This window comes from Camelus bactrianus, chromosome 8 (assembly GCF_048773025.1).
Source record: "Camelus bactrianus isolate YW-2024 breed Bactrian camel chromosome 8, ASM4877302v1, whole genome shotgun sequence".
Lineage (NCBI taxonomy): Eukaryota > Metazoa > Chordata > Mammalia > Artiodactyla > Camelidae > Camelus > Camelus bactrianus.
In genome coordinates this window covers 76,798,331-76,821,324 of record NC_133546.1, presented here as the reverse complement: position 1 = coordinate 76,821,324, position 22,994 = coordinate 76,798,331, and the positions used below count along the sequence as shown (strand labels likewise).

At 44.6% G+C, this 22,994-nt stretch overlaps 2 protein-coding genes across 3 annotated transcripts in view; one reads left to right on the top strand and one right to left on the bottom strand.

Moving 5' to 3' along the window:
* The window catches only part of KCNQ5 (potassium voltage-gated channel subfamily Q member 5), a 451,726-nt gene extending 438,422 nt beyond the window's left edge, over nt 1-13,304 (bottom strand). For both annotated transcript variants that reach the window (XM_074368770.1, XM_074368771.1), the window contains exon 1: nt 12,428-13,304. In XM_074368770.1, the coding sequence (XP_074224871.1) occupies nt 12,428-12,840 (413 nt within the window). In that variant the 5' untranslated portion in view covers nt 12,841-13,304. The remainder of the gene's footprint in view (nt 1-12,427) is intronic.
* LOC141578279 (uncharacterized) lies at nt 12,839-21,173 on the top strand. The gene is made up of 3 exons (XM_074367908.1): nt 12,839-13,163; nt 13,210-13,670; nt 13,881-21,173. The coding sequence occupies exons 1-3, from the start codon at nt 12,839-12,841 to the stop codon at nt 14,133-14,135; spliced, it is 1,041 nt and encodes a 346-aa protein (XP_074224009.1). The 3' UTR covers nt 14,136-21,173.
* The last annotated feature ends 1,821 nt before the right edge of the window (nt 21,174-22,994 follow it).

The window sequence follows — 22,994 nt, the reverse complement described above, 5'->3', positions numbered from 1 at the left end:
AGTAACCATCTGTCACCATTCAAAAATACCACAGTATTATTGACTATATTCTTTCTGCAGTATGTTACATTCTTGTGATTTATTGGTTTTATAATGGAAAGTTTGTACCTCTGAATCCCCTTTACCTATTTCCTCCAATCTATTTTATTCCCCTCCCCTTTGGCAGCCACCAGTTTGCTCTCTGTATCTGTAAATCTGTTTCTACCTTGTTTTGTTTGTTCGTGTTTTGTTTCTTAGATTCCACATGTAAGTGAGACCATGTGGTATTTGTCTTTCTCTGACTTATCACTTAGCTTAAAATCCTCAAGGTCCATCCATGCTGTTGCAAATGGCAAGATTTCATTCTTTTCTAGTGTCGAGTAATATTCCATTGTGTGTGTTTTATGTGTGTGTGTATGTGTGTGTGTGTATATATGCATATATATATGTATATGTATACATACCACATCTTCTTTATCCATTCATTTATTGATGAACATGTGATGATATTTTTAAGTTAACTGCTATTTAACTATATATTACAAACATATTTAGACTTTTCCAATGTTTTTTTCTATAATAATTCCATCTAATTTCTCATGGTGCTCTTTTATTAAAAATAGAGGCACTGGGGATTGAACCCAGGACCTCGTGCGTGTGAAGCACAGACCCTACCACTGAGCTATATCCACCCCCTCTGGAAAAAAAAAAATTTCTAATTTATTTCTCAGCTATATACGGTAGTCAACTTCCAAAATGGAAAGTATAATCTTTTAAAAATTATTCACAGAATAACTGAGCACTGCCAGATTTCAGAAATGATAGGTAGATATTAGAAAATCTCAGAGCAATTGCAAGGCTTCACTCTTTTATTTCCTAAGAAATCTGAGCCTCACTAAAACCCCAGAAAAGTAGGGTTCGGTAACCCCCAGTCTTTCCAGAGGCTCCAGTTAATTACTGCAGTGTGATGTGTGAATTGCGTAGCCCCATCTCCTCACACAGCCGCGCTCTTGGAGCCTGTAAGCGATTACAGGGTCAGAGCATCCCTTGATTACCAGCAGACAGCTTTAAGAGGAAGAGAAATCAAATTGTACAACGCGGTAAACAGAAATGAAGAGAAAGCTCATTCCAGAAATACAGATGCACAGAGAGGGTAAAAAAAAAAAAAAAAAAACTAAGAGTAGTTTAATTGGGGGTGGTGGGTGAGAAACGGTGGTACACACAAGAGAGAAAGAAGAAACGTCCAGGAAAATCGTGGGGGGAGGGGGCGGGGGAGAAACATGGAGGCTGAATGGAAGGCATTTATATTAGTGCAAAGAAAACATGAGTGTTCTATTAGTTTAAAGAATGAAAATCCTGTAAAAATCAGTTTGGGGCAAATGATTCTACATTCAGCCATTACAAAACATCAATGAAGCAATTGCTGCTTTAATTTTATTTTTTTTGTATTTCCTTCCAGTCTTTGTATCTACTTAGACTTAATCTTTTACATATTTATTCTTAATAAATCTTAGGTTTTTGCAATGGGAGTATCAATCAGAAATTTTATGTTGACAGGAAATGGTATTAAGAAGTTATGATAGCCATTTGGGTCCTTAATACAAGTTGCTCTACAACTTAATCTAGCAGAACTTAAGGAAATTCCTGCTTGGGGGAAAAAAAGTTATAACGTTCAAATAGTCCCTCTGGGAGCAATGAACTGGGTGAATTTTGGTTAAAAATAAAGATCTGGGCTTGAAGCCATAGGAGATAGAAAAGAAGACAGTACTTTGGTTTCTTTAGACACAAATTATTTGCGAAGAATGAGATAAACGGTCCAATTAGAAAGCGATGCAAGAATGTAATTAAGGGCTAAAATACATGGTCCAAATAATAAAAGCTGTGGGAGGTAAATAAAGATAAGGAAATAAGCCAGGACTATCAAGAAAAAACTTCAAGGAAAAATTAAGACTTGAGCTGGTTAGAATTTGAAGACAGAGAAACACACACTCCTAATACTATTGAGTCATATGTAATCCTCTGACACTAGGTTATAAGAGATTTGAACTCTCATTCATTTTTCTCAAATTATTTATTACGCATATACTACATTGCTAAGAGCTGGACCAGACCCAAATGCAGTTTTTATAATGATGCTATCTATCCAACAGAAGGGGCCCCAGGCCACCAGGTACCATCCACAATGAAGGAGCGGTGGTTAAGAATGCGCCATCTCAGTCCCACCGCCTTAGTTCAAAGCCCTCTTCTGCTGTTAACTCAGGGACTGACATGGACAGATTACTGAACCTCTCCCTCCCTCAGCATTCTAGTCTGTTCAAAGGAGGTGATAATATGAATAGTACCTCTTAGGGCTATTCTGAGATTAAAAGACATAACGTGTGTAAGGCACTTGGAACAATGCCTAGTGATTGTCATATTAAGTGAAGTTAAGTCAGACAAAAACAAATACCATATGATATCACTAATATGTGGAATCTAAAAAAGAAAAAGATACAGGTGAACTTATTTACAAACCAGAAACAGACTTACAGACATAGAAAAATTATGGTTATTAAAGGGGAAAGTGGGAGGAGGAATAAATTAGGAGTCTGGGATTAACAGATACACACTACTGTATATAAACTAGATAAACAACAAGAACCTACTGTGTAGCACAGGGTACTACATTCAATATCCTGTAATAAGCCATAATGGAAAAGAATATGAAAAAGAATATATGCATATAACTGAATCACTCTACTGTACACCTGAAACTAACACAACAGTGTAAACTGACTATACTTCAATAAAAATGTAAAAAATTGAAAAAAAGAACAGCGCCCAGGATAGCAACAATAATTTAAATGACTACTTTTAATGGTAAATAATCTTCTTTCCTATGACTTATCCCCTCTTGCTGTCCCTCTTAGTCCTGTATTTCCTTCGAGTGAATGTCCTGTCTCTCTTCTTATATTCCTGCTGAACCAATTGAATATGGTTCACATTCACTGTTTCCTCTCATCACTTCTGATTCAATTTTCAGCCCACAACATCCTGGCTTCTGTATTAACCACTTTGTTGATGAGGTCACAAAATCACTGGCAGTTTCCATGTTGCCAAGTCCAGTGGTAACTCCTTGGTCCTTACCTTACCAAACTACAATGTCTACATTTCATAGTTGACTATTCTTGGAAACTCTCAATATCCTTGATTCAAATGACCTCCTGACCATCTTTTTGTCTCGTGTTTCCTTACCTCTTGCTGTCTGTTCCATTTGAGTCTCCTTTTCCTTTGCTTACCCCTTGCATGTTGGTATTCCTCAGGTCTCCATCCTTGAGCTATTGCCTTCTCTCTTTGACATGGTTTCCTTGTGATTTTACCTAGTGTCTGTGCTTCTTCATCCATGGCTGCTGGACATATGTAGTTAGAAGTCCCATGCACTGAAAGCCCAGCATCTCCAAAACTCATTTCATCACCTCTGGCATTCCCCTCAACCTGCTGTCCCACCTGTATTCTTCATCTTGTTAATGTCCCCACTATGTAGCCAACCACCCAGGCCAGGAACCTAGAAAGAACAAATCCATCTCTCTTCTTCATCTTCCACATTGACTCCTTCCTTAATACATTTCAACTCTATCGCCATATTGTCTTTCTCCACTGTCTCCACCACACCCTCAGTCCAAGTCCTCATTATTTCTTGCCTCAGCTGGAAAAAGAGTTTCCAATGGATTTCCTACCTCGAGCTTGTCCCCTTCCAACCACCATTCAGAGAGGTGGCAAAGTAGACAATCTAAAATGGAAATTCGATGACATTATCACCTGCCTAAACCCTGCTTACCTGAAAAACTGCCCATCACCTCCAGGATGAAATCCTGGACCTCTGACATAACAGGGCAGTCGGCCATCACATTATCTCTATATTTCTCTCCAGTTTCAATAATGGCCACCATATAATTGTGATGATAAAATCCTGTGATACCTTGATGTAATTTATTATTCCTGTTTTAAAGATTAAGTCAATGGTATTGGAAGGAACTTGTTCGTAGTCATCAAATCAGTAAAGTCAATAATTGAATTCAAATCTATTCCCAAGGAATGTCCTTGAGGTCAAAGGTCCACAGCATCACCTTTTTTTAAACCACCAGCATCTATCACATTCAGTGGTATGCACAATGACTATTAAATAGTCATCTGAATTGACTGAAAAAAAAATTATAACATGATAATTATAAAAGACCATCCTGCCGCTGACGGAAGATGGGCGAAAGTCCCCAGAATTACCTCACTGGTGCTCTAAATGGCAGCACCGAGCACCATAACTACGTTTGTGAAAAGTGTATCTCTTCACATGTATTTGAATTTAAATACCTTTCAAATAAGGATATAAACCCCACATTACCTTTTTCTTTGCAATTGCTTTTTATTCCAATGTCTTCTTTACTTTTAGAGGTGCAGAAATAAGATAAGTGTAACTATTTATACTTACACATTCTCTGTTGGGATGCAGTGTGCATGTATGCAATTGTGTGTGCGTGGAATACATGTGGGCAAATACAGACAGATCTATCTACCTGCCTAACTATAAAATGGAAAAAGCTCAAACTTTTCAAGTTTATAAATAGATGTCTTCAGTAACCCTTAGGAAACTCACTATTTAGACAGACTGATAAAGAATCAAAAGGTTCACCTAAAATGCTGAGACCCATTAAAGCATTTTAAAAGTGATGAAAAAATGCAGTCGTGTGGCCAGTCTCCCAGGTGGAAATCAAATAAAGCTTCAAATAGCCTACATGAACTGGCTGAAGGAAAAGGAAGTTAAAACAAGAATGTCTACAGATCATTCCGCGTTAACTCCAAGCTGAGGTGATTCAACAACTGGGCTCCAAGCGGTTTCACACCAGCGGGCAGGGATAAAACATGCTCGGCCGGCTTTCTCTCTGCCAAAATAGCCATTTGCAATTAAAAATTAAATTGCACCGCCTCTTCACAGGCAATTATCAGAAGGCTGCTGGTGACCTCCCTTGTTTATAGTGGTTCTCGTATCAAGCCTTCATTCCATTGTAAAATACTCTAATGTTTAATTTCTTATGGGCCGTCATACTCTCAACACTAGAATGTTAACACTTAACAACATTTCTAATTGGACCATGACCCTCAAATACCATAGCAATTGTCTGAATTTCTGAAAACAGACTCATTTGAAGGGCAGATGGAGCATTTTATGTCTCTAGACTAGCAGTGTAACTCATAGGTGGCATCCATATATTTAAGGGAAATCAGTGATTTTTAAGGAACGCAAGAGTGAAAATAAAATGCCAACATTAATTTCTATAGACCAAGACTTAACTGCAAACAAAATATACATATATATATATTCTGTATATTTATATGTATATTTTAAGTGTGTAGTGTGTGTGTGTGTATGTGTGTGTGTGTGTGTATGTGTGTGTGTGTGTATGTGTGTGTGTGTGTGTGTGTGTGTGTGTATGTGTGTATATATATATATATATATATATAAAGTCATTCACCATAGGGTCTATTTGAGTCCTGACACAGGGAGTGGCCCAATGGAGTAAAACTCCATCTCCCACCAGGAACCAGTAGTCTACTTCGGAGATACAGGGTATCAGTAAGTGAATCAGTCTTTCTGCATGGAGCGTCTCCTATGTGGCAGACACCATTCTGGTGCCAGGGATACAGCTGAGAACAAGATAGAGAGAGCCCCTGCCTGCAAGAAAACTGGGTAGAGACGGGCAAGAAACAGATCCGTCCTCCAAGCAGAGGGAAGCTGCATTCTGTTTAACTCTTCAGAAAGACCCCTTTGGCTACTGACACAGATCTCCCCATGAGTTAGGAGTGAAGTTCCAGTGGACTATTAAGAGATGGCCTAGCAGCTCAGAGCTGAGACAGGGAAATGGCAGATCGATCAGATCAATTCTTACTACAGGGACTCCTTCCCCTTATGATAGGATTTCAGGCTCTCCACAGCATCCTCCACCACCATGGTCAGATCGCAAACTCTACTGTCCCTGCTTCACAGATAAGATCTGGAGAGCCCCCAGGGTGAAGTAACATATTCCAAGTCACAAAGTTGATTAGTGGGAATGTTGGAAACAAAGCAATGATTTCCACCTATTTCGAGCCCCTTAACCTTTCTCCTCTGTGTGAATCATCAGTATTTTAACTTCTAAGAAAATCAAAAAGACTTGGTCATTCCTTCAGCCTTGGTTCACTCTGAAACTCCTCTAGGGAAGGTTTCCAGAGGAAAATTGTTGACTTATTAAGCAAGCCTTCATTGAGCGTCTACTGGATACAAGGCACCTATTAGGTGCTTGGGATTCAGAGAGAAATAGAGGAGATTTCCTGTGTGGGAAGCTCACCATCTTGCGGGAGGCAGAACAAGGAGCTCACGAGGACCACACAGCAGGGCAAGCACCATGGTAACGACGTTCCCTAGAAGCCACGGGCCCTGGGATAAAGGGCTGTTAAATCATTCTGGCAGAGAGGAGATCTGTCCAAGAGGAAGTGATCCCTGAACTGGGTTCTGAAGAAACAGCAGGTCTTGGACCACAAGACCGCGAGGAGTGGGGAGAGTCCAAGAGAACAGGGTGAGAAAATAGTGTCTGGGGGCAGACACAGGATGGGGCTTAGGGTGTGCATCAGAGATCAGCAAGAAAGGTGGACAGAAGCCGTGTCATAGGGGTTACGTGAGGTCCTCCAGGGAATGACCAAACCAGCATAATCCCACACATCTCTTCCAGGTCTTCCTGCAGCACTGGAAACCGCTGGCCACCATCTCCTTCCTGTACACACCTTCCTTCCTTGGCTTTTAGGAAAATAAGGTCTTCTGCTTTTTCCTGGGCACGTTGGTCACCCCGGTGTGTTTTCACCAGTTTTCCTGTGGGTTCTTACTCTTCCATCTGCCACTTGCTCTTGGTGTCCCTCCTCTGTTTTCCCCGTGTCCTCACCTAACTCTGCAGCCCTGGCTGGCTCACTTGTTCTGGTCATTGCTTTAACTCACACAACACTGCTAGAGGGTTCCAATCTAAATATCTGATCTAGATATCTAGATGATGGTCTAGACTGGTCAAGGCAGCCATTCATTCACAAATAGTTCACGGAGTCCTCTTTTCATGCCAGAAATGGTTCTGGTGGCTGATCTCAGGCCCAGTGGAAAGAGGCTGAGTGTACTTGGATCCCTGTTGCGTTTTTGCAGCTGACAGTCTCCCCTTACATGTCTTACAACATCCAAAACTCCACAAGTGCAAGTCTGAACTCACTGGACCACCCTGAAAGTATGCCCTCCATCCTTGGTCCCACACATCAGCCAATGGTATTTCCCTTCCCCAAATCACCCAAGTCAGAGTCACCCTTCTCGTACCGCCCACCAGACTGCTGAAAACAGTCTGCTAATTCTACCTACTTAACTTTTCTCTACTCAGATTCCTCCTTGTCCCCACTGCTCCTGCCTAAGTTCCTTAGACAATCATCTCTCACCTTTCTAGAATGGTAGATACTTAACAAACATTTGGGGAATGAATTTATGGAGAAAGGAGTACAAGAATGAATGGAAAACTTGGACAACTGCTATTACCTCCTCAATGGCCAGTTCTATCTGGCACTTTTAATCCATTGAGCAAACCAATGAAAGACACATCTTTCCAAAAATTTGTATTTGATTACATCATTCATCTGATCTTCACCATTTGACAGCAAGTACTACCTACAGGATAAAGACTAGATTCCCTGGCCAGCCTCTGAAGCCATCCAAGATCAGGTACATGTGCCTTCTGCTCTACCCTTTTTTCTTGAAGTTGTCCTTATCCTGAAAGTAGTTACCAGTACCCAGAATCACTGTTGAGTCACAGCTCCCTATCTTTACCTAAGCTCTCTTCTCCATCAAGACTACCGATCCCTCCTTTACCTTTACACCTGAAAATGCACCAGCCATTTGTCAAAACTCAGCTCATATCTCACTTCCTCTTTGAAGTCTGTGCTGACCTTTCTGCCCTCACCTCTACTTCCTCTTCTTTTCCACTGCGACTTTGCACTCACTTCTGTGGCAGCATCATGTCACATTTGTTCACAAGCTCGCAGTCAGCTCGTGCTGGAGTCTTTTTGCCTTACTAGGAATGAGCACAGAGTAGATGCTCATATGTTTGCCAGTGTGGAAAAGAATGAACGGATGACTAGATGGTGAAGTCTCATGGAAAGATTATAGGCGAGGGGATGATACAAGATTTGTATCTTAGGAAAAACACTATGTTGTCAGAGCAAAGAGCTGGGAGACTGAGAACAGAAGCTGGAGGACATTACAAATAACCCAATGGTGATAAACTGAGAAACAGAGAGGGCTAGTGGCATCAGCAAAAAAAAAAAAAAAAAGAGAGAAGGAAATGGATTTGAAGAATGTTTCTAGAGTGAACACAGAATTTAATGATCCTTTGGATGGCCAGTGGGAGGAAGTGAGAAAAACAAAGGCATCAAGGATGACTTTCAGGTTCCTAGCCTGGGTGACAGGATTACATCTTCTCATGGAAAATATCTATACATTCTGATCCAGGGCAGAACACCAGGCAAAGACGACCAGACACAGTGATGAGTGACACTGTTTCCTTCGCTATTTCTGAGAACAACATTTGCTGCATCAATGCGAATTATATATGTGTAGCCGAGCAGGGCCCTACTGTCATCATCAATGACCATCTGATATCTATAATGGTGTTCGTAAAATACTTAACTGTATAATAGTTTAAAAGGTTTTTATCATGCTCTTGCTTACCAGGGTCGGGCTGGACAGGAGGGAGGCTTGGGTGGTCTCCCCAACCCCCTCATGGTACTATGTGCAGGGATCATGCTCAGTGCCCTGCTCTTGCCCCCAGTGGCCTGCTCTTGACCTCAGTGCCCTCCTCTTGACCCCTTGTGGTTTCCTTGTATCCTGTTGTTCGAGCTGCAGAGGAGATCCCAGGCCTCAGCCTGCTTAAAAGGCTAAAAGCATTTATCTACCTGACTTTAAACTGCACACGTTTTTCTCTAGAGCTCTTTTCCACAGAGCCTCTTGCTGTGCATCCTTTGTTCTAGCTACAAGAATATTAAGAGAGTCCCAAAGCTGGAGGTGAACTTCGTACCCAGCAGAGGGAAGGAGACTAGTGCCCCTACAAAAATAAGGACAATTTTGCAAAAATGTGTTACCCTGTTTACACAGTCTCTGTGGAAACCAGCTCCACCCCTTGGACTCTTGAACTTTTACTATAAAACACCCCACTTTCTCTCCCCAGCAGGCTTATAGTTTTAGAGGTGTTAGCCCACTGTGACCTCCTCCACCCGGCAAAGAAAGAAAACTGCCTTTTCTACTTCATCCAAAACTCTGTCCTCAAGTCTCAATTCAGTAAGTGGGGTATGGAGGCCGTGTTTCAGCAACACGTGGAGCCCATCATGTGTTTCCGTGTTTCTCTGCTATCATCATTATACTTCTAAACTTTTCCTAAAAAGAGGAGGAATTGAAAATGGACAAACAACATTCAAAGAAATATGTCACCTCATATGCGAATAGCTCTTCTATGAAACTGAAGAACGGCTGATAACAGGAAATAGGAAACCAGGAAACACGGCTGTTGGGTAAATCCTTAAGAACAACAAGGGAACGGATTCTCTTAATCTCCACTAATTTATGAAGATTTGAGGAAACTGAAGCAAGTCACCTCTTGTTCTTGCCAGCCATCTCATTAGCAGGCTCAGATATATACACTTGAAACCACACTCTATACCATGAAAATACCATGATGATAATGACTTTTGCATGTTGAATGGAAATTTTTCTTTACCTGAAACATAACTTTAAACACCCTTTTCTTGCTTCTTTGCAATGAAAACGCTGGTCCACCAAGTAAATCCATCCCCGAAGTACCTCATTAATCACAGTGCACTTGTTCTTGGCAAGAACCTTAACGTGCTTGAAAAAGTGTTATTAAAGTAAGATCTGGGGATTCCCAGGCTGGCCAGGAATTAGTTAGTCACACCAATTTAGAAACTGTTTTCTTACAATTTCCTTTATTATTAATGGTCTGGTTAGACTCAGACCTCAAAGTAACTTTCCTTTATTAATTTAATGTGTAAAGTCCGGCTATTCTCAAGCTTACTTAAAATCATAAGCAGCAATTGCCAAAGGTGGCCTGGCCCCCAGGGTCAGCTGTGGTTGTGCTGAATCCTTCCAGAAGAGGATACTATCCACTCCTTCTTTGGGCTCATTTGGAACTAGCACCCCTATCTAATCGCCCAAGCATTACAGCTTTGGATTCTAGAAACGCATAAGTAAAACTTCACAATTGTACATGTACCAACAAGTACATAATTGATTTTGTATCTACCACTACAGTTGCTGATGGCCTGATAAAGCCCGGTGAGTAGAGAATTATCCCAGCTTGAACCTCTTGAAAAATCATTTGTCAAAATTTTACAATTCTGTACAGCCAGAAAAACCTGTTAAACACCAACAGATTGAAAAGAAAGTGTTGCATTAAAAGACATCCTCGTTCACGATCAAGGACAACACTTAGAAGATACAAAGCACAAGCACTCACCAAGGCTGTCTCTAACCCTCTCTGAATGGATAGTATGTAAATCACCAAAAATGAAAGGCCACTATATAGCATCATATTGTAAATTTAAAGCTATGAATATTCTAAGCATACACTTGCAAAAAAAAAAAAAGCTATTTTCCATACAGGATATATTCTGCTGCCAAATTGAACACAGATCATTATTCCTACATGTTTTAGTAGATCTTAACAGGTCAAAATAATTTATCAGATTCATCAGGTTAATTACATATCAACTTAGAGGGGATGAACATGAAAAGTATCTGGAGTGTTCCTCTATGTCTATGTTCTACTGCAGGGACCGCATTTAAATCAACATGAATCTCACATACATTATAACTCTTGATGTAATAATGATGCTACACAACGTTCGCCTTGTGTACATTGTCAGATGGCAAGTTGGCTGGAATATTCCACCGAATGCTGCAGGTTCACATCAATCTGGGACTGTAAAATTTTCCGAACACCAGAGGCCCACAGATTGTAGACTCCACCAATTTCCTGACCACTACGCGGTTAAATTCCAGGTTCACCTATTTATAAAACCAGCCCCTCCACTTCCATATTATTTCAAAAAAAATCTTTCTGGAGTTGATGCCAATCCTCCGTCCCAGGTGAAAGCTGTGTTAGGATGATATGCCTCATTTCGAAAAGAAACTCAATTTGTGTGTTCAAAACCTATTTTACCAGGAAACAAGGAACCTATCAGTGAGTGCCTGCAACTTTCTCTACTGGTCTCCTAGGCTGACGTCTTTCCATTTCATTTTAACAACAGAAGCAAGGAAAAAAAGAACTAAAAAGAGAGGAGAAAAAGAAGAGGAAGAAGGAGAAGAAAAAAAATGAGGGCGTAACAGCATAAAAAGTACCTTAAAATATCCACATAAACCTAACTCTAGCAGGAGGCTGCATGAATGGACGTTGTGGGAAAAACAGTAGTAAACTTTCAAGCCACTGAAAGGTCTGAAATGCCTAAGGGAAAAATCAACATTTGCTTCCAATCATTTTCTCATTAAGCATGCTCTGCTAGATGGTGACGGCTTACTTAACACACCCACATACACACTTTGACTAACAGCCACAAATGCCTACTTAACCCCCTGCCTGATCCCTGCCCCTAGCTGCTGGTCTGCGTGGCTGCCGCGGCCCCTCCGCGCGCGGGGCTCCCCACCGGCCCCTGCCACTGCGCGGGAGCATCTCCTCGCCCGCCCTGCTCGCCTCTTCTAAACCTTGGCCACCTCTGTGGCAGGAAGGACTCCAGGCACCGACAGAGTTTCCGTTAGTGGTGGCGGAGGTGGTGGCGAGGCGTGTTTCCGGGCGCACTGTAAACCGAGCTGTTCTCCCCACCAAGTAGGGGCTCCCCCAGCTCCGCTCCGGAGACTGAGCACCCAGGTCTCCCTTTCTCCTCTCCCCTCCCCACCCCTTCCCGCGTCTTCCTCGCCATCACCTCCTGACCTCTCCAACACACTCTCCCAAGCACGGGCGAGCGTCCTCCCCTGGCCTCAGCTCCCGGGCGCCCCCCTCGGTTGAAGTTGACGTCTCTCGGGACCTGATCGCTCCCAGTTATCCGCACCGAGTACTGTCAAGTACCGCGGCGTGCCCAGAGCGGCACGGCGGCTCACTGACTGCACTCGGGGAGAAAGGTCGCTCCGGAGAAGCAGAGAGGTGGGGTGAGGGGGGTGGTGTGGAAAGCTCTAGGAGGACGACCCTGAACAGTGCAAAGAAATAAACGCCGCCACGTGCGCGCGCGCGAGTGTGTGTGTGTGTGAGCGCGTGCCGGGCCCGGGCGTCAGCGCCCAGCAGCCCGGGGGGACCGGGCGGAAGGGCCCCGCCGCCGAGGTGACCGGGACCGCGTGAGGGGCGCGGATACTCACACGAAAGCGTGGTAGACGAACGCCCAGCCGCGGGGTCTCTCCAGCACGTTGTACAGGTAGTTCTGCAGCCGCCGATACTTCACGTTGCGCCGGCTGCTCTGGCCGCTGGGGTAGGAGAGCGGCTTTCCCAGCAGGCTCATCCGGGCCCCCTGCTTGCCCCGCCGGCTCTCCCGCAGGCCGCCGCCGCCGCCGCCGAGCGCGGCCGCGCGGGGGCCCAGCAGCAGCAGGCCGTCGCCCCTGGCGGCCGCCGAGGTCAGCAGCGCCCGGCCTCGGCCCGACTCCACATCCTTCATGCCGCCGCCCGGGCGCCCCCCACCCGCCGCCACCGCCGCCGCCGCCGCCGCCGCCGCGCTGCTCTTCAACCAGAGCCCGGCGGCGCCGCCCTCCTCTCCTCCCGCGTGGTGGCGGGGCATGGCATCACCACGGGCACCGCGAGGGGGGCGCCTGGGCCCGCGGCGGGGGCAGCGGCCTCATGCGCGCTGGCCGGCGGGTTTCGGGGAGGAAGCCGCGGCCGACGGGGCGCCCGCCGGCCCGCCACCGCTGAGCCGGGGGCGGGGACGCGAGCCTCCGGGGCTACGCGCGGGGGCGGAGGGGGCGCGCGGAGGAGGCCGCGGAGTTCCGTGTTCTAGCAGCTTTTGGCTTCGAAGGCGGAACCAGGGACCTGTTGGGGGCGTCCCTCGGAGAGAGGGTTTCTCCGCTTCCTCCGTTCCCGCGGTTGACACCCCCTCCTTCCAAAGTGGGCCCCCGGGAGGGCGCAGGGCCGCTCGCGTTGCGCTCCTAAGCGCGCACGCCCAGCCGGGCTCCCTTTTTCTGCTCTCTCTCCCGCTCCCCACGCCCGGACCACGTCCGCCTCCTCTCCAGGAGAGGACCGGGCTCCCAAGCCCCTCTCCGAGGCGCGACTTTGGTTTGTTGCCCTGGGGACTTCGGAACTGTCCAGAAGGGAAAGCGGGTATCGCGCGCAGACGACAAACTGGAGAAGCGGGTCGCTGGTCCTTCCGCCGCTACGTTGCCGCGCTCGCAGGTCCCGCCATCCTTCCGCCGGGGGTGTGAGCGGCAACGGCCCCGCCCCGCCGCGCCCTGCCCCGCCCTGCCCCGCCCCGCCCAGCCCGACCCTTCAGGTACCACACAGTCCCAGAGCGCGCGCGCCGAGACTCCCGGCGGTGGCCCTCCGGTCCCCGCGCAGCTGGCGAGTCTTGGCAGCTCAGCGTGCAGACCTGCGGGACAGGACTGCCGAGCCGGCGAGGTGGGAATCGGGCATCTCCCCGCAGCTCACTCCGGCTGGCTGGCTGTACCTTTCCATCCCCGCATCAGACCGCCAGCCGCGAGTAGCTGCACATCCTTCTCCTACCGGGGTCGGGGGATTGGGGGTAGGGTGGTGGTGAGGGGGGAGGGCGGAAAAACTCCTAAGTGGCTCCTCGGCGATTAACGAGTGCTCGGGGACTCTGCCTGACAGCCTCGCGGAGCTCGGAAGAAGAAACCGGGTTCTCTCCGTCAAGAAATTTTCGTGGAAGTTCGAGAAAGTCGTAAAACGGCCAAGTCTCGGCAGCAGCGGTGGCTCTGGTGTGTGACAGAAAAATCCGTGGGGATGGAGCGCCCTGGACACCGGCTCAGCGACGTCCTCACCACACCCCTGTTTGCTGTAACTTACAAGGGGAGAGACGTGTCTCGAGTGACGACCGGCTGGGTCTCCCAGTGCCTCGGACACTAGAGCGATCCAAAGCCCCAAGCCTTTGGGAGGGAGGAAGGCCACGGTGCCACTGGCTGCGGCCTCTGGCCGTCAGCAGGTCTGTACCATAAAGCGTAAACAGTTAACATCACAGTCAGCGCGAGGAAACAGAAAGAAAGCCAGTCTTGAGAACTTCTTCCAGCAGAGTGGACCCCCCTCTCCCCATGTGAAGGAAACGATCATGAAGTTAAACTGCAGGGAAAACTTAAGATTCCACCACAAAGCCGGAGCAGCTGGTTCCAAGGTAGTGATTCCATGCGCCCTTGCCTTCCAGAAGCCTAAAACCGGGGCAAGTCTCCTTTCCCCTGTCTCGCCCCTCTGAGATAGATGTTCTCCCAACTCCTTTCTGTGTGCAATCCGGCAGCTCCTTCCTGTCCCCGGCAGGAGTGTCACTGAAATGCTTTACTCTTAACTGTTATCGCTCTGATTTCCGCGCAGCCCTCTCGCCAGCTCCAGGACCCTAGCGGGACCCTGCTCCCCTCCCCTCCATCCTTTCCCCGAGCCTGAGCCTCTGGGCAGTGGGCACTAGCTGCACATGACCGCCAGCCCCGAGCACCAGCACCGCGGTCCCCTCGTGCACTTCCCACACACGCCCTGTGGGGGTGCGACAGGGATTGCCCCGCGCCCTGCTCTTCAAGGCAGATGCAGATAGCGCCCTGCGGTCAGTTCTCCAGCCCTAGAGCCCCAAAGCCACGCGAGGACCCCGGCTGGGGCGGGGGGAGTTTGCTCTTGCTATATTTAGACTCCCCGCGGAGTTTCTGCGCAGGGACTTTCAGGTTGAAAGAACTAGGCTTAAAATGACTCCTGTGCATGATCTCAACGTGAACATCTTGGGTTTGGGGCAGGCCGGGAAATGAAAACCATTTCCTCTGAACCGAGCGGTTTGCCTTCTTGCAAACTCTGACCAGCACCACCACGTGGGTCGGGTCGCTTCCATCTCCTGGGTGCAGGCAGGAAGCTTCGGGAAGGCCTGACAGGGTCACGCTTCTTATATTAAAAAACGCAAAGCAAAACAAAAACAAGAACAGTCGCTAAATTTCCCAGTGATGCTTTCCTCTGGGGGGCAGGAGCAGGGCAACAATGATTTTAGTGAAACCGTGATGTAATTAAGAAAATGCCATGAAACTTAAAAAAAAAAAGTGGTCAGTAGTGATTTAGAACTGAGAAGGATCTGGGGCATCCCGTCTTCTAGAATAACCTTCAGTTAGAGACAGAACCCGGAGGAGCCCCGCCCAAGCGTCCACAGGTGGTTAGCATGAGGGTTACTAGGAACCCAGCAATCTCGCCCCCTGGTTCAGTATCCCTTCCACCGAGCGGTGGTTTGCCTCTTTAGCAGAGTACTTATAAAAGAGCACATGGTTTTATTTCAGGGTCTCTTCCAACCAGGCTCCTAAAAGTGGGTTTAGCTGCAAGCCCTGGCTACCCGACCTTTGCATGCTTGGGAAGGTAAGGACAGGTGAGGCCACGTGGCCTCTCCTTCCAGATCTTCTGTGTGTACCTTGCTTCCTCTACTACCAGCTAACTAGCCTCAAAAGACAGGAATTCACTGTGGGGAAAACACTGCGCTTTCTGTGTTTGTGCCTTTGCTGTTGCTAGGAAACCACCTTTCATTTTTTTTTTCCTGAAATATTAAAACCTAAGTATCAAAAGAGAAGGTGGGCATATAGCACAGAGTAAAACGATATAGTAGTGCATATTCTTGGCATAATCATCACATCAGAGCACTCCAGAGAGGTATAAAAGGTGAAATACAGCTGCCTTTTTCAGAGGCAAGTGTTTATTTCTAACGTAGAGCACCGGAGTTGATGGGGCCTCCCCATCCTTTGGAAGTGGTTGGTTGGGCTTTTTACAACACACTGTAAGATGCCTGCCTGAAATTTATGACCTTGAAAACTTACCTTCTGAAGTCTACCTGGAGATGGTTTCCATTGAAAATGGTGACTGGACATAGTTTATTTTAGTGTGCCTTCTATCCCTTTATATTTCTCTTCTGAAAGCCACTCTAAAATAGTAATATTGAAAATTCTATCCAAGAGCTAGAGACATCCAGGAAAGATTTTTAAGGCACAAATAACTCAGTGTGAGTTGGTTTCACAAAATGTCGGTGACCCCATGACTCTCCCCATTTCCTTCTTCTCCGTGAACTCCCCCCACACCTTCCCATCTGTCTCCCCTCCCACCATAACCTACCCTCCCATCAAGTCATGGTCATGGTTCTGATCTACTAGTGAGTAATTTAAATGCTACTTTTTTGTGATGTGGGTGCATCTTGATTTGCCATGAAATTCTGGGTCAAACAGTGGTGATGATAAATAAAATCCTCAACCCTTAGAGCAGAAAGGGAATTTGATGGTTAAGAAATAGGAACCCAGTGTTGTTTGCTGTTCAGTGACTTGCCTTGGAAGTGGAAGCCAAGTCTCCCAACTCCTGAGCAGTGTACCCTGGAAGCTGCACCGCCTTTCCCTCAGCTTTAATTCCCTCCCGTGAGATCATGCCCAAGCCCACAAGCACAGGACTATAAGTGTGTTTCTCAGGTGTCTTCTTATAACCATGGATTCAAGACATATATTTACTTCCTCTTATTATTTTTGTGTATCACAGTATCATTTTTAGTCGATTAAGGATTCTTATCTAAGAGATATGATGCTAAGCTTCTCAATCTGTCTCCCCCATAAGCAGACATTAATCAGAGCACCACTCAGGGCAACATCAGACATCACAGGAGCCTGGCCAGACCACATGGAGGTTCTAATACAGCAGGGTCCCAGCCCTGCCTGCAGTGGGTGAGGTGAGTCCCCTTCAGAGCAGCCTCTGCCCCAGGGATGCAGACACATAGTGGGGAAAAGCCTCAGAAAGTCTCACCATTTTCATCCCAGCAACTATCGAAATTTATATTCTTAGGAACCACTAAAATAACGTGCTGATCACCATTGTCAGAGCAAAATAACTGCAAATATTTAGCGTGTATTTACTGTGGTTTACAAGACTCATGTCCCTTGATTCTGACAATGGCTTCGTACACAGACACCACAGTCAGATCCAGTTTAGAGGGGAAGAAACTGAGGCTCCGGCAAGTTAGTAGTTTTTCAAGACGGATAAGTAGTTGAGTCAGGACTCAAACTTACAGGTATTGAATGCAAAAACAAAAGCCACACAAAAGCCACACAAACAAAAACCAAAGCCAGATTTTTAACTACTAAGCTCTATTAACTTTTGAAAGAAAAAAAGTTTAGCCTATTATTGTGTGTTAGTAATTTTGACAGTTTTTCCTTCCAAAATAAAAGTATTGGAAAGTGACCAGTAGTTGTTGTAAAGCAAGATTTGGGGTTTTATTTCAAACACAGAAACACCCTCAATGTTCTCTTCCCTTTGCCTGCAGAAATAAAGGCTTCCCTGCATAGATACTCTTTTATTTTATTTTATTTTATTTTATTTTATTTTATTTTATTTTATTTTGTATTGAAAATTTTGAAACAGCCCCAAATCTCATAGTATCAATTTCCTGGAATTGTATTTACATTTTTACCTTTTCCCTAACACTACCTTCAATTTTATTCATAAATGTTCATTGTACTTGAGTAAAGCTGATTTCATTTTTTTCTGAGATGTTAGCATAGCAACATCACTCTCAGTCAACTACTTGAACACTTCTTTCTGGAAGTAATTTGAATACAGTTCAAATTTGATATTTTAATTTGATTTAATTTTAATTTTATCTTTTATTTGATCTTCCTAAGATCCATATATTTAGAAACTATGTGAAGAAGTTGCTAACAGAAGGAAACTATCTCCTTGGCTCCAGTGGATGGGAAAATTCTGTTATAATTCTGTGCCCCCTAGTGGTACTGCCATTTTACCATAACTTTCAAAGAGGAATTGAGGAAGCCTCCTTTAGGAATCTCCCAGACCTATTCGTCTCTTCCCCAAGGAAGCATTCAGGTGCTGTGCTAGTTGGAGTGGGTGCAGAGATGAAAGTAATCTTGATTTTTGTCATGTTGGTGGACTGGTGATGCGGTTGGGTAGATAGGTAAATAGTAAGTAATTCTGTTGTGACGATGAGTTTGTGGTGGTTTGCACAGGACAGAAACACGGAGGGTTTCCTGAAGAGTCGAATAGCTGAGCTCAGGCTTGAGGAATAGCTGGACTTTGGTGAAGTCATCAGGGCAGAGGATTCAAAGAGAAAACACGAGGGGAGGGTAGAGCTCAGTAATTGGTAGAGCTCAGGGGAGGGTAGTGCTTAGCATGCACGAGGTCCTGGGTTCAATCCCCAGTCCCTCCATTAAAAATAAATAAATAAATTCAAAGAGGAAATCACTTGAGAAGGCTTGAGAGCTGATCTTTGAGATTGACTAGAGGTTGGATTCTCCTGGAGCCCAGGGTGCTTTTGAAGGTGTGGCTGTGAAGAGGAGATGGAGGAGTAAGGCAGCATTCTGACTTGAGTAAGGAGCCACTGACAGACATAAAGCGAGAAACTCCATGTGTTCCTATTTCCACTGTCAGAAAAGCACTTGACATTGGTTCAGTTTAATGCCAAAAAAAAAAAAAGAGAAAAAGTGTGACTCGTACACCCAGGCATGGCCCAAGCCCCCCTTCCCAGCTGGGGATGCAGAGATTATGCAGAGATTACTGAGAGCTCCCATGCATGGACAGATGTTAAGACAAACCTCCAGTTTTCAGGCAGGAGTCTGTGGGTACATTGTGGTATGATTCACTGAACTTGAGACTATCTGGTGCGGCCACCAAGGAATGCGGACAATGTTGAGTTTAACCTCATGTGGAGTTTGGTGTGCCAATTGAGACAGCCCAGTGGAAGTGTCCAACAGGATATGTGGATCTGCATCTCCAGGGGGAGCTAAGAGTCAAAATTTGAGAATCATATTCATATACGCTGGAAGGGATGGGTTGGGACCAGACTACCGGGAAAATAGGTAGACTGACTTGAAAAAAATATGGCCTGAGGACCCAACCTGGGGGCACTGGAGGGCACGGTCTTTTCGGGTATGGGACAAGGAAGAAGAGAAGGAGGTGGAAATAGAAAAAGCCAAGTCAGCATCACCGCCACAGCCACCGAAGAAGCTTCAACAGGGAAATGCTGGAAAGAGATCAGTAGAGATGGGGATTTTGGATTTGGCAACAGGGAGGTCGTTTGGAGAAGCCACTGTTTCTGTTTTTTATTTTCTTGCAGAATTGTCGAAATAGAAATCAGGTCAGAGTGGGCAGGGACGAAGGTAAGGCACAGGTAAGGCAGTGAAGATGATGATTCTGGAGAGTAGCAGAGAGGCAGCAGCCAGCAGAGGATGTGGGTCTGAGGAGGGTTCTAGACGTGACACGTGCTGACTCACCAGAGACTCGAGACTCGAGCGGCCGCCACAGACACTCTCACAGGTCCCGGGGCTGAGTCTGAGCTGGAATTTGGGCCGATCATATTTCACTGTCAGCTGTGAGGCCTGAGACAACTTGGACAACATCTGTTGATTTTTACTCAATACTTTCATAGCATTTTTAATAAAAACCATCACTTATCATTTCTAACATTTCCCAACCAGTTCAATTGAATAAATAGGCATTTTTTTCAAGTTTAATTTTACCTGGAAGGAAGGTGCATGTTGGACAAATGATAGATTTTTGTTTGACTTTGTTTATGAGGAGAGGCTGCAGAACTGACCAGATCACTCAGGAAAAGCTATATATACATACATGTATATCTGACATCTGTTAAATATTCAACATAGTTTTCAAACAGTGCCACTGAGAGCAATGGGGGATGCTGGAATCTCTCAGGCTGGTCAGGGATGGGCAGGGGTGGGTGTCCAAGTTTCCAGAGTATTTTTTAAATTATTTTTAAATTAAAAAAATTAAATTCCTTTTCTTTTCTTTCTTGTTTTTCTTTACTTTCTTTTTTTTTTTTTTTTTAATGGAGGTTCTGGGCATTGAACCCAGGACCTTATGTATGCTAAGCATGTGCTCTACCACTGAGCTACACCGTCCCCCTTCCCAGAGTCTTAACCAAAGATTTGTTTTCTTTTTTTAATTTGAGGCTTCTGAATAAAATGACACTCCCAGAAAGGCTGCTAAAATTATTTTTTGAAACCAGTGCCTTAAAGACTAGTCCTGTTTGTTGGGCTACATGGGGTAATGCTTTCTGCCTTTTTCAGTCTTGGCTACAAAATGGGAAGATACATGGCTCACTGAGGCAAAAGAGGGGGCAGTGACGGACAGAGCGGATAGCTCAAGGTTCTGCCCATCCCAAGGTCTGCAGCTTCGTGGCTGCGATGCTCTGAGTTTTGGAAAGGGTTAGTATCTAAGGGACTCTGGGCCTTGTGTATGAATCTGGAAAGTAAAAAGAGTTCATTCTTGAGAGAGGCAAGTGTCCTGAGAAACAGTCAGAGGGAAAGGAGACTACAACTGAGTGGTTTTAGTTTTTCTTTGTTTTTTGCTACTATGGTGTAAAAAAATTTGTTTGAATTTTTTTATTGAAGTATAGTTGATTTACAATGTTAGTTTGAGGTATACAGCGAAGACTATGGTGTAAAATTTTGATGAGATGCAACATAAGGTCAAGCGCAGTTTCAAGGTTTAGAGTTTTATTTTTGCTTGTCACTTTATACATGAGACTGAGGCATATTGAGAAGAAGAGGGACAAAGTTGAAAATCATTTTCAGGAAGAAGGATTTCCTGATGTGGATGGGAAGATTAAAAATGAAGAAGAAACTGGGGGCCACAAGACCCAGTGTTGTTTGGAAGGGGTGCTGAGGACCGGAAGTAGACCAAGAAGTACCAACACATCGCTTTTAAGCTGCTTGGGATTCGGAGTCAGAAAAAAACTTCTGCGTTGTTGGATCTGGCTGAGTTACTGAATGTCTCCGTCTTCATTTCTTTCCTGTTTAAAGTGGAGATAATATCTATGTCACAGGGCTTTTGAGAGGATTCAATAACACAGTTCCTGTAAGGATCTTAGCATCGCTGTAGCAGGTAATCAGTGCTCAATAAAGACTCACCACTGCTACTCACGTTCATGCATTTCCAGACTTACCTCAGGTTCAGTTTGTTATTTCCCCCACAGTCTCTAAAAAGGAGTTAATTAATCTTTGGAAACATAAGCTTCTGTAATTTTTACCATTAACTGAAATTTAGCCGACATATAAAAATACTAGACACATGAACTTGTAAAAAATATATATGGTTTTTATGGGTTGACCTTGAATATCCTTGAAGTGAAACTATTTTTTTAGGTGAGCTGTTTGTGAAATTTAAAAGCAAATGAAAGGAATCATATCTGATAATATACAAAGCTATGCATTCATTTTTTGCAGGGGAGGGGTGAATTTTGGTTTTGTTTTATTTTTAGGGCTAGTTTACCAGTACACCACTGTTATATACATGTATCACAATCTATGTATAACTAGATACACTCTACTTTTGCTTATTGCCACAGTACCTTTTATTTCATATTACACATGGTTAGAACCACAAAAACCCTAAATATACAAAGATCCAAATTAATTTTTTATTTAATAACGTTTTATTGAAGTTTACTAGATATAATTAAACAAGATAAACCATAACATATAGAGCTCTGGGAGATTACTCTACTTCTGACAGGAATATTCAAGTCGTAATGGGTGTGTGACTCTTTCTAAAATATGTGTCATATTTTAGATGTCTGGTGATAGGTGTTGAATTCATCACTCTAGAATATCTGTGAATTTATGCTTCGGAAGTTCTTCTGGATGATAGAGGTTTGAGAATTTGGCAGAAGTCCTAGAAAAACTCTGAAAAGCATCCTTATAATTTTGCATACAAATTATAAGGTCTGCAGACACTCTGAACTAATTCACAGCACTTAGAGTTTTATGAGCCCTTGGACTGTGTTCTCAAAGGAATGGGTTTTATAAGGGCTCTCCAGAGACCATCTTCACGATGCCTTGTGTTGGATATATGAGAATGACTGGAGTAGCAGAAACTTCTTTGACCAGAATGGCCCATTCTGTTTCTCAGGCTGAAGTAAGGAATGCCTTCATGATACAGGTTTTTTCAGAGTTTGAGTGTTTTAAATCTCAGGATATGATTTCGTGTGTGTGTGTGTGTGTGTGTGTGTGTGCGTGTGTGCATGTACAGACACATATAAATATGCATGAATTAATTGCAGTCCAGTGCTTTAAAGTGTTGCTCGCCAACACATCCATCCAGCAAGAATCACCCATTCATGCCACACAAGGGAGGGCTTCAGCTCTGGTCAGAGGATCACAGTCATTTCCAAACTTGAATTCCTTTAGCTGTTGACTAGTACCCTGGCATGGGGGCATCTCAGCTTTGTTCTTGGTAGTCGCCTCCAGGAATGAAAGTCTTGACACGGTGTCTTGAAAGTACCCTGTTGCTGGTTCACCAGCCTCCACGTTGCCAGCTGCCTTTCCACTCACCCACTGGAAACTCCGGGTCACCTTGGCTGCAACATTCCTTCAGGGCACTGTTTTATTGTTTGTTTGTTTGTTTTTAAATATCTTTCAATTTATTTTATGAAGCCAGTGTAAAATCAACACTGCAGTTGCACCAAATTATTAAAATAGAATTATAGACCATCTTTCTCATAAATAGAGATATACATATACTAAGACAAATATTATTATGTGAATACAGCCATATATGAAAATGTATACATCCATACCAAGTGGAATATACTAAAAGAAATGCAACTGTATTAACAGTCAAAACCATAATTTGAAAAGACACATGGATCTCTGTGTTCACAGCAGCACTATTTACAATAGCCAAGACATGGAAGGAACCTAAATGCCCATCGACAGATGACTGGATAAAGAAGCTATGGTATATTTATACACT

What these genes read in the sequence shown, in the direction of transcription:
- LOC141578279 (XM_074367908.1), top strand. Translation starts at nt 12,839, where the DNA reads ATGGCATCACCACGGGCACCGCGAGGGGGGCGCCTGGGCCCGCGGCGG. An exon ending in TGACACCCCCTCCTTCCAAA is followed by an intron (nt 13,164 to 13,209) that starts GTGGGCCCCCGG and finishes TGCGCTCCTAAG; the next exon opens with CGCGCACGCCCAGCCGGGCT. An exon ending in AGGACTGCCGAGCCGGCGAG is followed by an intron (nt 13,671 to 13,880) that starts GTGGGAATCGGG and finishes TCTGCCTGACAG; the next exon opens with CCTCGCGGAGCTCGGAAGAA.